At 40.1% G+C, this 14,807-nt stretch overlaps 1 protein-coding gene across 6 annotated transcripts in view; it reads right to left on the bottom strand.

Moving 5' to 3' along the window:
* FBXL2 (F-box and leucine rich repeat protein 2) overlaps window positions 1-14,807 on the bottom strand; it is a 148,345-nt gene that overhangs the window by 56,816 nt on the left and 76,722 nt on the right. For 5 of the 6 annotated variants that reach the window (XR_003998871.1, XR_003998873.1, XR_003998872.1 and 2 more), the window contains exons 3-5: window positions 12,990-13,044; window positions 11,245-11,319; window positions 3,346-3,440 (exon numbers count right to left, since the gene is read on the bottom strand). Coding sequence is in view for 2 of the 6 variants with exons in the window: in XM_030551227.1 (XP_030407087.1) it covers window positions 3,346-3,440; window positions 11,245-11,319; window positions 12,990-13,044 (225 nt within the window). In the remaining 4 variants the exon portion in view is untranslated. Of the gene's footprint in view, window positions 1-3,345; window positions 3,441-11,244; window positions 11,320-12,989; window positions 13,045-14,807 lie in introns of those variants that run through there. The other variant, XM_030551230.1, reaches the window with a different exon arrangement.

Raw genomic sequence — 14,807 nt, 5'->3', positions numbered from 1 at the left:
CCACATTAGGGGCCGATCCATCCTAAGTCAAAGGGAAGTGAAGGTCCCCAGCAGGCTATAGGATGAGGCTCTAAAGCTACTGGACTATCCATGCAGGTCCCCTAGGCCTATACTTTGGTCATGAGCTATAATATATGCAACTGAATGAAGTACTGCCATCAGCTGGGTCTGAATTGTAAAGATGATTATTGTCACTATCATGTTAAAAACCTGTATATAACATTACCCTAATTACCTGGAGGAAATACATAAATATCATAGAATCGTAGAATATCAGGTTTGGAAGGGACCTCAGAAGGTCATTTAGTCCAACCCCTTGCTCAAAGCAGGACCAATCCCCAACTAAATCATCCCAGCCAGGGCTTCATCAGGCTGCACAGATGAAAAAAAAATGTACAGCTACACAGCATTTCAGAACAGTATTTTTATATCTAGGTTTCCTCCAACTTTATTAATGTTTATGGGCACAGTTGGAGGTACACACACAAAAACAGCTTTGTCTGGAGTTTTGCCTTCGTTAACAGATGCAACTGTACACTCAGCTGGTAACAAGTTGCTGGCTCTCCAGTGTGAATTGAAAACAAAGGGGTGGGAGGAGAGAAGAAACAGCTTGTAGTTATATGGTTGATAGTTTCCACTTGAATCTTCAAAATGGCTATTCCAAAGTTCAAGTATTTACTGGAGGGAAACTTACATTTATTAGACAAATGAGACATCTGTTGATTACTCTCAGCATTTTCTCCATTCTGCAATAAGCTGTAGGAATAGTAAACCTACTGGGAAAACTGTGTCCTGCAAAACCCATGTGTGGATTTTCTGATACAGGTACCTCAACCAAGCAATATTTATGTATCTGACATCTCTTTCGGTGACTGGGAATTATTTTTAACACAAGCATGGTAAAACAAAAAGGGGTGAGAAAGCAGATCTGAAAACAGAACAGCACAGAAAGACAGTTAAACAGAAAAGTAATTTCAGATTACCGTATATACTCGATCATAAATTAGTTCGTTTATAAACCGAACCCCCCAAGATGGATACATAAAAATGGAAAAAAATTTATGACCCGTTCATAAATCGACCCTATAATTCAGGGGTGAGCAAACTTTGGCTCCCAGGCCATCAGGATAAGCCGTTGGAGGGCCAAGATGATTTGTTTACCTTGAGCGTCCGCAGGCACGGAGGTAAATCTAAGTAAACAAAGTGTTCCGGCACACTAGCTGCTTACCCTGATGGGCCGGGACAGCCCCTGTGACCACCCCCCACATGACCCCACCCCTAACCCAGGACCCCCACACTCTCCCCATCCCATCCCTTCCCACCTGTCTGGGGAAGGCCAGGGGAGGATGTCTCTGGCCTGGCTGGAGCTGCTCCAACAGGCTGGGCAGCGCGCCCGCAGCCTGCTCTGGCGGGCCAGACCAGGTGGAGCAGCTGCAGCATGTTTCAGTGGTCTGGGCCAGGCCGCACGGCCACAGCCTGCTCCGGCGGGCTGGACGGCAGGGCCACAGCCTGCTTTGGGGGGCGGGGCCGAGCAGCATGGCTGCAGCCTGCCAGCCCCGGAGCAGCAGCTACTTCAGAGGCTGGGGGGAGAGCAGCGTGGCCAGAAGCAGACAGGCTCTGGCCCCGCCTCTTCCCTTCTGGCTCTGCTGGCTGTACTGCCTCTTCTTGCTCCCTCTGTTGGGGGGAGGGGCTGTGTCCTCTGTGTCCTCTCCCTCTCTATACTAATTCATAAGCCGACCCCCTCCTCTGGTGCTTCCCTTTTTAACTTAAAAATTCGGCTTATGAACGAGTATATACAGTAATTATTTGAAAATGAAAGCAATCTTCCTAACTATTTCCCTAAAGAAAGCTTAGGCCACTTACTATTTACTGGATTTTCTCTTGACTACATCATCCCACCCATACTTGGAGCGTATATAGGCTACAGCTTTTCCCCACTACTTGCTGTCACCAGTGCAGCTCCACCAATGGCACTCACTGTGGAAGCAGTAGTGTACACAGGCCACCAGCATGTAAACCATGTCATCTAACTCTATGTTATTTCCTGTTTGCATCATTTACTTGAATGAGCTCATGAATATTCTGTGTACCTGTTTAAATTATCTGTATACATCTTTTCAGCACCTGCCTGTAATCTGAACCACAAATAAGCAGTTATAAATGTCAACACTGCTAGTATTCATAACAGGGAAGGGGGCGGGGATGGTAAGGGACCTGATTCTCTCAACAAATCCCAACATTTGAAAAAAGATGAAATCAACCTCAGGATGTGAAGAGACTCAGCGAGGTTATTTAAGCACTCTTAACTGAAATTATGGCCCATCTCATTTCTATGCTGTGGGCCTCACTGCTCATCTAAATGGAAGCACACTAAGATGTCAAGGTTACACTGCAGATAACTGACGTAAGGTAAGTTATTCCAGAAGGACAAGAGCTTCTCACTGGGAAAAAAAAAAAAAAAAAACTAAGGAAACACTAAGGTTTCCTCTTGAGAATATTTTAGTAAATTATAAAAAGTTATTCAGTTTTAAAAACAGTTGTAAAGATTAAAAAGGTTTCCAGACATCTTCATAGAGAACATTAATGTTAGTTGGTTTTAACTGGTTTTTTCCTTTCCTTTTTACTCTCCGGAAAACATGCTTTCCTTTTATAAAACATGGCTTTTTTCCTTAAAAGATGTTGTTTTGTTCCTACATGATCTAAGTTTTATATTTTTATTGATTCCAACATAATTTTTCATTTTAAATAGGACACTTTTGACTGATTCCAGCATTAACTTTATTTTACAAAGCAGAGTATGTTCTATTTGAAACAGAAAATTTGTTTGTTTCTTGCTTTTTTCTCCTACTCTTTATAAAGAAATTCTGTTACTAGTATGGGTTTTTAATTTTGAAAAAGAATGCATTGTTTCTTGCCAACTTTTTTTTTTAATGCTGAAAAGAAAACTTGGTTGTTTCTATATATGGCTTAGCTATTTAAAAGCAACAAGGCTTCTATTGAGAAAACATGGTTTATCTTTTAAGACTAGTCATGAAAAGGGAAGAAATAAACTGTTCACTGCAAATTTGTTGAATACTTACACCATAAAAAAAATTATTATTATTTTTTTTTAGGTACAAACAACTAGTCTGCAAAAATATGTTCCACTGTCAAGCATTTAAAATATTCAAAATCAGTAATAGCTGGGAAAACTAAAAATGATCTCTCACCGTTCTCATTACTTAATTCATTTCAAGAAAATATTACCTATTCTCTGCCCAAACTGGAATTCACATTGAGTGACTAGATTAAGTCATTAAGATTTGTACAAATATGTCTAAATCAAGTTGTAGATAGATTACTTACTTCAAAGCAGAGTCTCCAACACCAAGACATCCTCTTAAACTAAGCTGTCTCAGGAACCCACCACACCTTTTGGAAATATTTTCCACCACACGACCCTTAAGCCAGATAAAAATTAAGTTTTAATAAATGTTGTTTTGACACACCTAATATTCTAAACAAATATGAAATTTCAATGCTGAGTCCCTACCCCTGACATCCTCCTCCAGAAGGAGATTTCTAAAGTACGTAAGGAAAAAGTACTTGCTCACTGAAGATCTGTACCAACTCCAATTGAAATAAATGGCCAAATTCCCGCTCACTTTGGTGGTGCTGGACTGAGCCTTCAGGCAATCTGATGAAAAGAACTACTATTTGCTTCAGCAAAACTCTATGGTAATATATTGCTGAAACAAAGTTTTTTGAAACAGATACTCGTACACTTAGACCCCAGTCCTGGAAACACTGATTTACCTTAGTCATCCCACTGAGTTATTACATATTTAAGACTTTGTCTACATTACAGGCGCTACAGCACTGCAGCTGTGCTCCTGTAGTGCCACATATTAGACGTTTCCTACAGCGACAGGAGAAATTTTTTCACTGTAGCTAATCTGCCTTTCCAAGCGGCAGTAGCTAGGTCGATGGAAGAATCCTTCCATTGACCTAGCCACATCTACTCCGGGAGTTAGGTCGGCTTATCTATTGGGCTCACACCTGTGTTTACCAAATCTGATCCTTACCATTAAGCACAAGTTTAAGTCCTCAAAGATGCACATACTTTATACACCACTCTGCATTTCTAAACTTACAGGCATTTGCTCCAGAACACTATTTATTTATGTCTCTCAACTGAATGGCATGATTCAACATGCAGACTGAAAACAGCATTATTGTTAAAAAATGCCCCTTAAGGAGAATTATGGTATTACACCCTTCTCTTCCACCCTGATATTTTTTTTTTTTGGCGAGACGAGGGGGGAATACATTAGTTCAGCAGTTCTCAGACTGTGGATCAGGACCCCAAAGTGGGTCATGACTGTTTTAATGGGCCAGGGCTGCTGTTAGACTTGCTGGGGTCCAGGGCTGAAGCCAAAGCCCAAGCCCCACTACCTGTGGCTGAAGCCCAAGCTCCACTGCCTGGGGACAAAGCTGCCTGGGGCTGCAGGCCTTGAGCATCAGCTTTGGCCCCCCACCCAGGGTGATGCGGCTTGGGCAGGCTCAGGCTTTGGTCCCTCTCCTGGCGTCAGGTAGTAATTTTTGTTGTCAGAAGGGGGTCGCGGTGCAATGAAATTTCAGAACCCCTGCATTAGTTTATACCAAAAGGCAGAAGCATTATATACGGTTGGCCACACCACCCCTTGCTAAATACTTACGAAGTGGAATAATTTTAAGGGAGCAATTACAACTTTATTAAACTATAGAAGCAAAAATAAATATAATTACAAAACTGATCATTTTATTTACTAAACAAATGTATACTTAAGTGCACAAGAAAAGCAAACATTTTTAAAAACAGAACATTTTAAAATTAGAGCAGATCAAATACACAAAGGTTTTATGTTCCTTCGCAATCTTGAAAGGAAGTTATATTGAAATACAGGCAAACACACAACTTCCCAAATACAGTATTTTTAATATTTACTATTCACTGCTAATCCAAAAGTACTGGCTAACAATATGTGAAAACATTTTGCTCTATTATGAGGCATCATTTCTCACTGTTAACTAATAGAATGTTTAAATTCTATACTATTTCTATAGAAAAAAGACAAATTAAAATTGATAATACACTTCCTGAGATGCTGTGATTTTTTAAGCTAGGCTCTGATTAGTCACAACTGCTTCCTAACTGAAGCTAATGACCTCTAATAAAACGATGAAAAAACATCACCAAAATAAACTGAATATAGTGTAGATACATAAACCATGAAAATGCAAAAATGCCAACTGTAAAATGTAATTAATGAAGAAAAAGCTCCAGAACAATAATATTTCGATTATTTAATCTAAAATTAAAAGATGCACAAATTAAATATATTCTAAATTTTCCAAGCCAACTGTTTCAGGAATGTTCAAAATATTACCAACTAAGTAGCACATGGTTGGCCACAGAGTTGTGAACCAATGGGCCATAATGGGCTCATTGTGTACGATGCTTAAATTGAATTATAATTATATATATAATTATAAATACCTCAAATTAAAAATTGCCTCAGGATGCATCCAAAGAAGTGAGCTGTAGCACACGAAAGCTTATGCTGAAATAAATTTGTTAGTCTCTAAGGTGCCACAAGTACTCCTATTCTTTTCTCAGGATGAAAGTTACTAAAAATTATGTTGCATCAGTTATTGATTCTGTATTGAAAATATCTTTCACATAAGAGAAAGCCAACATATACTTCTTCTTGAAATAGAGTCTCACTTCATTAGTGGACACAAAGCATAGATTATGGATCTACAAATTTAAATATATCCACATGATTTTTAACACGACTAGCTATAACTAATGCCTTGTGGGACAAACTTTCTAAAATATATTCTAAAGACTTACCTGAAATTTTGAACATGAATTTTCATGACTAAACTTGCATATGTAAAAACTATATTTGTCTGCACAAATGTGGTGTGTCTAACTACCCAATCTGGATACACAAAAGCTTAGACAAGAAAACATCAGAATGACCACACTGGGTCAGATCAATAATCGATCTAATCCTCTATCTTATCTTTTAACAATGGCCAATGCCCGGATGCTTCAGAAGGAATGAACAGAACAGAGCAATTATCTAGTGATTCCATCCCTTTTTGACCACTCCCACTTTCTGGCTGTCAGAGGTTTAGGGACACCCACAACATTGGATTGCATCCCTGACCATCTAGGATAATAGCCATTGATTGAACATACCCTTCATGAACTTCTCTAATTCTTTTCTGAATCCTGTTAAACTTTTGGCCTTCAGAATATCCTCTGGAAACAAGTTCAATAGGTTGACTGTGCATTGTGTGAAGTACTTCCTTATGTTTGGTTTAAAACCTGCTGTATTTTAAATACATTGGGGGGAACCCCCCCCTTTTTTTTTTTGGAGGGAGCGTATGTAAAGGGGTAAATAACACTTCCTTATTCACTTTCTCCAAACCGTTCCTAATTGTACAGACCTCTAGCATATCCCCTCTTAGTCTATTTTCTAAGGTAAACCGGTCAGAAGAGGGGGTTCAGGAAAGATTTTCTTTCAGAATGGGGTCCACATCAAGTATGGCCTTCAAACAACCCCTAATCTCTCCAAGCTCATCATCAGAAGAAAGCTCCCCACAGAGCAGGATACATCAACAAAGCAGCACCAGACACTGCCAGAACAACAGATGCAAAACCTGCAGACATCTCTCCACAACTACAATGATCAACATCCCCCGTGCGTACACATACACACACACACACACACACACACACACACACACACACACACACACACACACACACACACCCCTTTCAAGATCCATGGGTCCCACACATCCCCATCAAAGCATTTCGTGTACCTTATCCAGGGCACTAACTGTCCCAATAGCAACCATGTGGGTGAGACCAGACAATCACTATGCTCTCATATGAACTCACACAGAAAATTGATAAAAGACAAAACATCGTCATCTGTGGGTGAACACTTTTCATAAAGCGATCACTCTGTACCTGACCTATCACTCCTCATCCTCAAAAGAAACTTGCACAACGTTTTCAAAAGATGAGCTTGTGAGCTTAAATTCATAACATTGAGTGAATAGAGATACTGAATTTATAACGTATTACAACAAACTGTAACCCACTAACAACCCCCAACCCCAGCTGTCTCTCTCCTCTTCCCTTGCCTTTCCTCCCTATAACTGGAGGAGTGTTCACAGGCCTCTTCACCCTGAATGACCCTTTGAAATGTGTGTTATCTGCTTATGCTAAACAGTCTGTTCAAATACTTGTATTTGGCAGTGACACTTTGAGTCAGTTTCCAAGACCTGAAGAAGAGTTCTGTGTAAGTTTGAAAGCTTGTTTCTCTCACCAACAAAATAAAAGGTGGTCCAATAAAAGGTATTACCTCACCCATCTTCCCTCTCTAATATACTGGGATCAATACGGCTACACCAATACTGCATTATCTGGAGTAATTTTGTACTGTCTGCAAACTTTGCCACCTCCCTATTTACGCCCTTTTCCAGAACATTTATGAGTAAGGCTGCATGTCTGTCACAGAGATCATGGATTCCATGAATTGCCACGACCTCTGTGATTTCTGCAGCAGCCAGTGTGGCTGGCTCTGGGGCTCAGGAAGTCCCTGGGCCAGCAGCAGCAGTTTGGCTGTGGGAGGGGGCTCAGGGCTGGGGTAGGGGTTCAGGGCAATGCTTACCTTGGGGAGGCTCCCCAGAATTGGCCAGCATATCCCTGCAACTCCTAGGCAGAGGGGCCAGGGGGCTCTGCAGGCTGCCCCTACCTGCAGGCACCGCCCCTGCAGCTCCCATTGGCTGCAGTTCCCGGCCAATGGAAGCTGCGGAGACGGCACTTGTGGCAGGGGCTGCACACGGAGCTCCCCTAGCCTTCCCTCCCTATAGGAGCTGTAGGGACATGCTGCCCGCTTCCAGGGAGCTGCATTGAGCTGGGTAGGGGCCCTGGGCCACATGCTGCTGCCCCCCAACCTCACCCCGGCACCAGCTGGTGGTTATGGGCCTCCTCCTCCAAAACCTGCAGAGCTCCCGGAGCGCTGCCCCAAGCCCAAGTTTTAGTTGGGGTATATAGTACAAGTCATGGACAGGTCACGGGCCATGAATTTTTGTTTACTGTCCGTGATCTGTCCATGACTTTTACTGAAAATATCTGTGACTAAAATGTATCCTTATTTATGAGTACAGCTAAGATTTTGTCATGCATATTTTTAGTAAAAGTAACGGACAGGTCACAGGCAATAAAGAAAAATTGGGGGACCCGCTGCCCATGGCAGCTCTGAGCTTCAGGGCACCTCCGCTGCCTGCGAGCTCCAGAGGCAACCCACCTACCTGCTGCAGCTGGGAGCTTGCAGCCCCCACAATTCCCAGCCACCACAGGCAGCGGGGGGCTTTGTAGCTCCCAGACGCCGCGGGCTCAAGTCATAGAGGTCAAAGAATTCTAATAGATTGGTGAAGCATGATTTCCCTTTACAAAAGCCGGGTAGACCCTTCCCCAACATATCGTGTTCAGCTGTGTGTCTGATAATTCTATTCTTTTCCATAGTTTCAGTCAATTTGCTTGGAACAAGCTTGGAGGATGAATTAAGGCTTCTTTGAAAGACTATGCTGCTCACTTAGAGGTGATCTGCAAACAGTGGTGGATTAAGCTTTTGTGAGGGCCCTCCCCACCCCTTCTGCCTGCAGCCCCTCCGTTGGGGAGCAGGGTTGGGACACAGGGAGCTTCCCCACACTCCCCAGCAGGAGCGCCAGGCAGGCAGTGAGTCTGGGTGTGGGAGCACCCATTCTTCCGGAGCCCCCAGTTGGTCGAGGCCCCTGGGTATGGGCCCTGTTGACCCAGTGACTAATCCACCACTGTCTGCAAATGTATTTAAAAACAGACAAGCAGTTTCAGTATTAAGAATTAAAGGCCCTGAATAAAACATGAGGTATTTTGGTGCTTTAGTAGTTTAAATATACTTTTTTCCCGGTCTTTGTTTATGAGATCAGCAAAGTGCAATTCCCTCACCATCGCCGCTTACATTCTGCACTACATCCCAGCACACACACTTTGCATAAGATTGATAAATCCCTAAGACAGCTGTCTGCTTATAAAGGTAAGGCAGTCTATTTTTTTTCCAGTATTGTGTATACAAGACCAATACATATATTTGTTTTATACATTACAAAACAGTGTACCATCTTAATCCTATGGCAGAATAAGTCTTCGGTAACGTTTGTTATGATGGTATATGGTGACAACAAGGGCATATTGTGAAGTCATGCTGAGCAAAAGATCGTGTCTACAGGGACTTTACAATCTGTGGTCCTCAAACAGTAATCCAAAAAGATGCTGTTTTAAGATGGAAAGACATCAAAAGAGCTCTATTTTTTATGAGAACACTGGGTCTGGGTGGGTGTCTGTTTAATATTATATTAAAACTACTTTTTAAAAGTTTTTTAGTGTGCCTTAGGTAAACAGTAAATAAATTAATTAAAAGGTAAGTTTAAATTACTATTGAGCTCAAATTCAAAGTATAGCAGCCACTGTATTGTTTTAAATCTAAATGATAAAGGGACAATCTATACTGAAAATCAACCATATCCTGGGATCAGATTATAACATGGTTGTCCCAGGACACATCAAGAACACAATACCGCCTTGTAGCACATAGGCTATGCTACAAATTCATTGTCTAATCAAAGAATTAGAAAAATTATAGCATATGAAAAACGTATGTCCCAAAACAAAAGCATAATAATCCAGTACTGTCTGTATGATACCTGTTCTATGAACAGAAGTCTTGAGTCTCCACGTCAGTATCATAGAATCACATCAATCCCATACCTTTTGTGAACAATGTGTGCACATGAATTACTTAAACCAAAATAAATTATTTGTCACTTAGCTGAAGATCAAATCTCAGATACAATTCCAAGGTAAAAAGTGAGCCAAATACAATTACATCTCTACCTTGATATAACGCTGTCCTTGTGTAAAGGTTCCTTCCCCACTCTGAATTCTAGGGTATAGATGTGGGGACCTCCATGAGAACCTCTAAGCTTAACTACCAGCTTAGATTTAGTTTTGCTGCCACCACTCAAATTATTTATGAGTCATTTGGGAAACTCTACCTCCCTCCCAAGTACTATAACCCTTCCCTGGGTAGCCTTGAGAGACTTCTCCACCAAGTTCCTGGTGAACATCGGTGCAAACCCTTGGATCTTAAAACAAGGAGAAATTAACCATTCCTCCTCCTTTTCCCCCACCAATTCCAGGTGAGTCCAGATCCAACCCCCTTGGATCTTAAAAAAAGGAAAAATCAATCAGGTTCTTAAAAAGGCGGCTTTTAATTAAAAAAAGAAAGGTAAAAATCATCTCTGTAAAATCAGGATGGAAAATAACTTTACAGGGTAATAGATTCAAAGAGCCCAGAGGAACCCCCTCTAGCCTTAAGTTCAAAATTACAGCAAATAGAGGTAAACCCTCTAGCAAAAGGAACATTTACAAGTTGAGGAAACAAAGATAAAACTAACATGTCTTGCCTGGCTGTTACTTACAAGTTTGAAATATGAAAGACTTGTTCAGAAAGATTTGGAGAGCATGGATTGATGTCCGGTCCCTCTTAGTCCCAAGAGCGAACAACCACCAAAACAAAGAGCACACAAACAAAAGCCTTCCCCCCACCAAGATTTGAAAGTATCTTGTCCTCTTATTGGTCCTTTGGGTCAGGTGTCAGCCAGGTTATGTGAGCTTCTTAACCCTTTACTGGTAAAAGGATTTTGGTGTCTCTGGCCAGGAGGGATATTATAGAATTGTGCACAGGAGGGCTGTCACCCTTCCCTTTATAGTTATGACACTCTCAGGAGCCAAAAAATCTTACCGCATTATAGGTGAAACCATGTTACATTGAACTTGATTTGATCCGCCCGAGTGCGCAGCCCCGCCCCCCCGGGAGCTCTGCTTTACCGCATTATATCCAAATTCGTGTTATATGAGTGGCATTATATCGGGGTAGAAGTGTATCTGCTTTTTCTATCTGTTCCTTCACAGCATTACCATTTCGTATTTTAAGACTGAGATACTTATACTGTGAATGAGGGGTGACAGCCCTCCTGTGTACAATACTATATCCCTCCTGGTCAGAGACACCAAAATCCTTTTACCAGTAAAGGGATAATTAAGACAGTTTATCCTTTTAACATCCCATGTAAAGACAAAAAAACTACAGTACTAACCTCTATATCTGTCTGAAAGTTAAAAAGATCTATTCTTTGCCAGTTACTTCCATCCAGAGCCAAGACATTCCATGCCTAGAAAAAACATATATATGTTTAATAAATCTTCTCTATCAGGTACCTATATAGCACTCCTCTCATTGCTATAGTATGAGTGTTTTGAAATCACAGACACGACATAATTATTCTTTCAGAATGCAATATTTTGTATGTAAATCAAAAGTGATTTACGCATTAAGGGTTATGAAAAAGTAGCTTGCTAAAAACAGATTTTGTTGTACTGAGTCTTTTAAATCCTGGGATTGCATGTTTTCAGACTGTAAGGGCCAAATTCTGCCCATGGATACATGCATGAACATTGACTTAAATGCAGGCCACACACATACACAGTATAATGGCAGAATATTAACCTCATCATTTAAAGCAATTTTAGTAAGTTCATTGTTCAATAAATGATTTTTATTAGAGCTGTATGTAAAGAAGAAGAACTTAAAATGTAGCTGCTTCTAGTCAAAGAATAAAAAGGAAGAGCTGGGAACGCTTGAAATAAATGTATTTATATAGAGCTTTTCAACTCCAAAATTCTTTATAAACTTTACAAACTATTGGCTCAGTCCTGAGAGGAGCAGAATACCTTCTGCAAGATCCTACCTTCTGAACCCCCCTATTTTCATGGGAATGGAGGCATTCAGCCCCTCTCTGGATGGATTGGATCATATTTTATTATATAGTACACACACACAAATTTCTTCGTCATCACTGGGGTGAAACACGGCAGCTGTTAAATAGCACACATCACCTCTACACAACAGTTCAGGCTAGAAAGTGAAAAGGGATTTCTTATTCAACAGAAACTGCTGGGACATGTGGTTACTCAACCAGTTCAATACTGACTCAGAGGGAAGACTACTACCTACTGATTCATCAACATTATTTTCTGCAGCATACTAGGTTTGAGCTGGAGATATTGACCAAGACTGATGCTGCTTAGCTTATTAAATCACAGTTCATGGTGGGATGAAAACAGGAATAATATAGTTCTGTTCTGAATTAGAAAAAATAAAGGTTTGAATTTCACTGAAAAAAAGTGAAGTGAAAATTTTAAAGCCTGCCTTTTGAAATAATACAGAAAAAAGTTCACTATGGTAGCTTGGTGTACATAAGGTTTGTTTTGTACACACTTCATGTAAGAATAAAATCTATTTCATTTTAATTCAAGCAAAACAAGCTAGATTAACATAAAAATGTGTTTAGATATGCCTTTTCAATTGTCTTCACACAAGTGCCCTTTTCTCTACTGGAAGTAGATTTACTTAATACCTTCAGCACTTGGCAAACACAATGGATACACTTCTTAAACATATGTTGAATATTAACAGAGCTACATGGAATTTTAAGCCCAAAATATTTCTCAAAAATAGTGTTCTAAAGCCACAAACTTTAAATAGCAAATGCCACTATACCAAAAAAGGCCTAATTCTTTCTGCAGATACAAAGCATGTGTCATTGCACATCTCTTGCCCCCACTCCGCCACCCCGTAAGAGAAAACTCCAGACACACAGTGATTCATTCTGCATATCTGATTGCAAGATTGGGCTCTCAGTTTCTTATCTATTGATCATCAAAGTCAATTTAAGATTCCTTTTGATTTCTAAGAGCCTGATCTAAAGCTCATTGTTTGCTGGTAATTAACAGAATGGTCCTTCCCAGTGCACAAATGACCCAAGTAAAGCAAATACTGTACCTTGGAAACTTGCGCACATCGGCACAGAGTGACAATATCCAAGAAGGAAAATATTCTGGGAAGAAAAGGAACAGAATCAAATTATTCTGATGTTTTATTACAAATCCAGTCTAATATATAGGCTCACAGTTTCATAATCATAGGAAAAAATTCAAGTTACATAAAAAGCTAAGTATCAGAGGGGTAGCCGTGTTAGTCTGGATCTGTAAAAGCAGCAAAGAGTCCTGTGGCATCTTATAGATTAACAGACGTTTTGGAGCATGAGCTTTTGTGAGTGAATACTCACTTCATCGGATTCATGTAGTGGAAATTTCCAGGGGCAGGTATATATATGCAAGCAAGAAGCAGGCTAGAGATAATGAGGTTAGTTCAATCAGTGAGGATGAGGCCCTCTTCTACGAGCTGAGGTGTCAAAACCAAGGGAGGAGAAACTGGTTTTGTAATTGGCAAGCCATTCACAGTCTTTGTTTAATCCTGAGCTGGTGGTGTCAAATTTGCAGATGAACTGAAGCTTAGCAGTTTCTCTTTGAAGTCTGGTCCTGAAGTTTTTTTGCTGCAGGATGGCCACCTTAAAATCTACTATTGTGTGGCCATCAGATGACATGCATCTGATGAAGTGGGTATTCACCTACGAAAGCTCATGCTCCAAAACGTCTGTTAGTCTATAAGGTGCCAGAGGATTCTTTGCTGCTTTTACAGATCCAGACTAACACAGCTACCCCTCTGATAGTATTCACCAATACTATCTAAACATGATACCATTTCTGTAAACCTGTCTACTCTAACTGTTCAATTCTGAAGGAGATTTGCATTGGCAAGATGAAGACATGTTCCAAATATCAATAAAGGCAGCTCAGGGGATGTTCTCAGGGGAGGAAAGAATATCGGTATAACCAGAAAAATGCCGATTCTTTTCCAAAACTATCTTCTACTACAATCACTCACAAGAATATATACTAAAGTTAAAAAACATTACCTGCTCACAGGGCCATCAACATTTTTATCCTCAAAATTATGAAAATCTTAACTTGCTATCAGTGTCATCTTGTACTAAAATCTTAACACCGATGGTAAATACAGCTTATGTGTTGGTGAAGAGATGATTATTAAAAATGATCTAAAAAATCTGACCAACATTTTCAAACCTTAAAGCTTAAATCAAGACATCTAAACTCATAATTAGGAACCTAAATAAGTTGCCAATTTTTCAGTTCAATACCAACATGATCTCCAAATGCCACTTGGATACCTAATTTTAAACATCCAGGTTTTAAAATGGTCTTTCCTGATATTCCATTATCACATTTGAACACATTCTATTATTCAATACATAAAAATACACATGAATTAAAATAGATCCATTTACCATGCAAACTCAAACAGAAGAATGAGCACCTTTGTAAGGTATGAATTGCATTTTACAAAAGAAGCGTTTTTGACAATATTTATTGTGATTGGAATACCCATTTGAAGCTCAAGGCACTTTATAAAACTAAATACCAACACCATGTGAATGGATTTGGAAGGTCTCAGATTTATACATGCTGATTTCAAAACAGTTGTCCAAATTATTTCAGTAAATTTGTCTTCACATTCTATCTAGTCAAAAAATAAAGGCGGTGACAAACTATTTTGGGGCACTCTTGTTTGAATGGAGAGAAGGAGGAGTGTTTTGGCTTTCATAATAGCCTTATTCATTTTGTCATAGGTAACATTATACAGAGATCTGGGAAGAGGTGAAGAGGAAAGGAGTTTGTAGATCCCATTACTCTGAATTGTCTAATAGTGTGTCCTAATGTTTCACTGTTTATGATGGTG

The sequence above is a fragment of the Gopherus evgoodei genome, chromosome 2 (genome assembly GCF_007399415.2).
Source record: "Gopherus evgoodei ecotype Sinaloan lineage chromosome 2, rGopEvg1_v1.p, whole genome shotgun sequence".
NCBI lineage: Eukaryota > Metazoa > Chordata > Testudines > Testudinidae > Gopherus > Gopherus evgoodei.
Note: the sequence above shows the minus strand (reverse complement) of the source record. Positions and strands in the feature narration are given on the sequence as shown.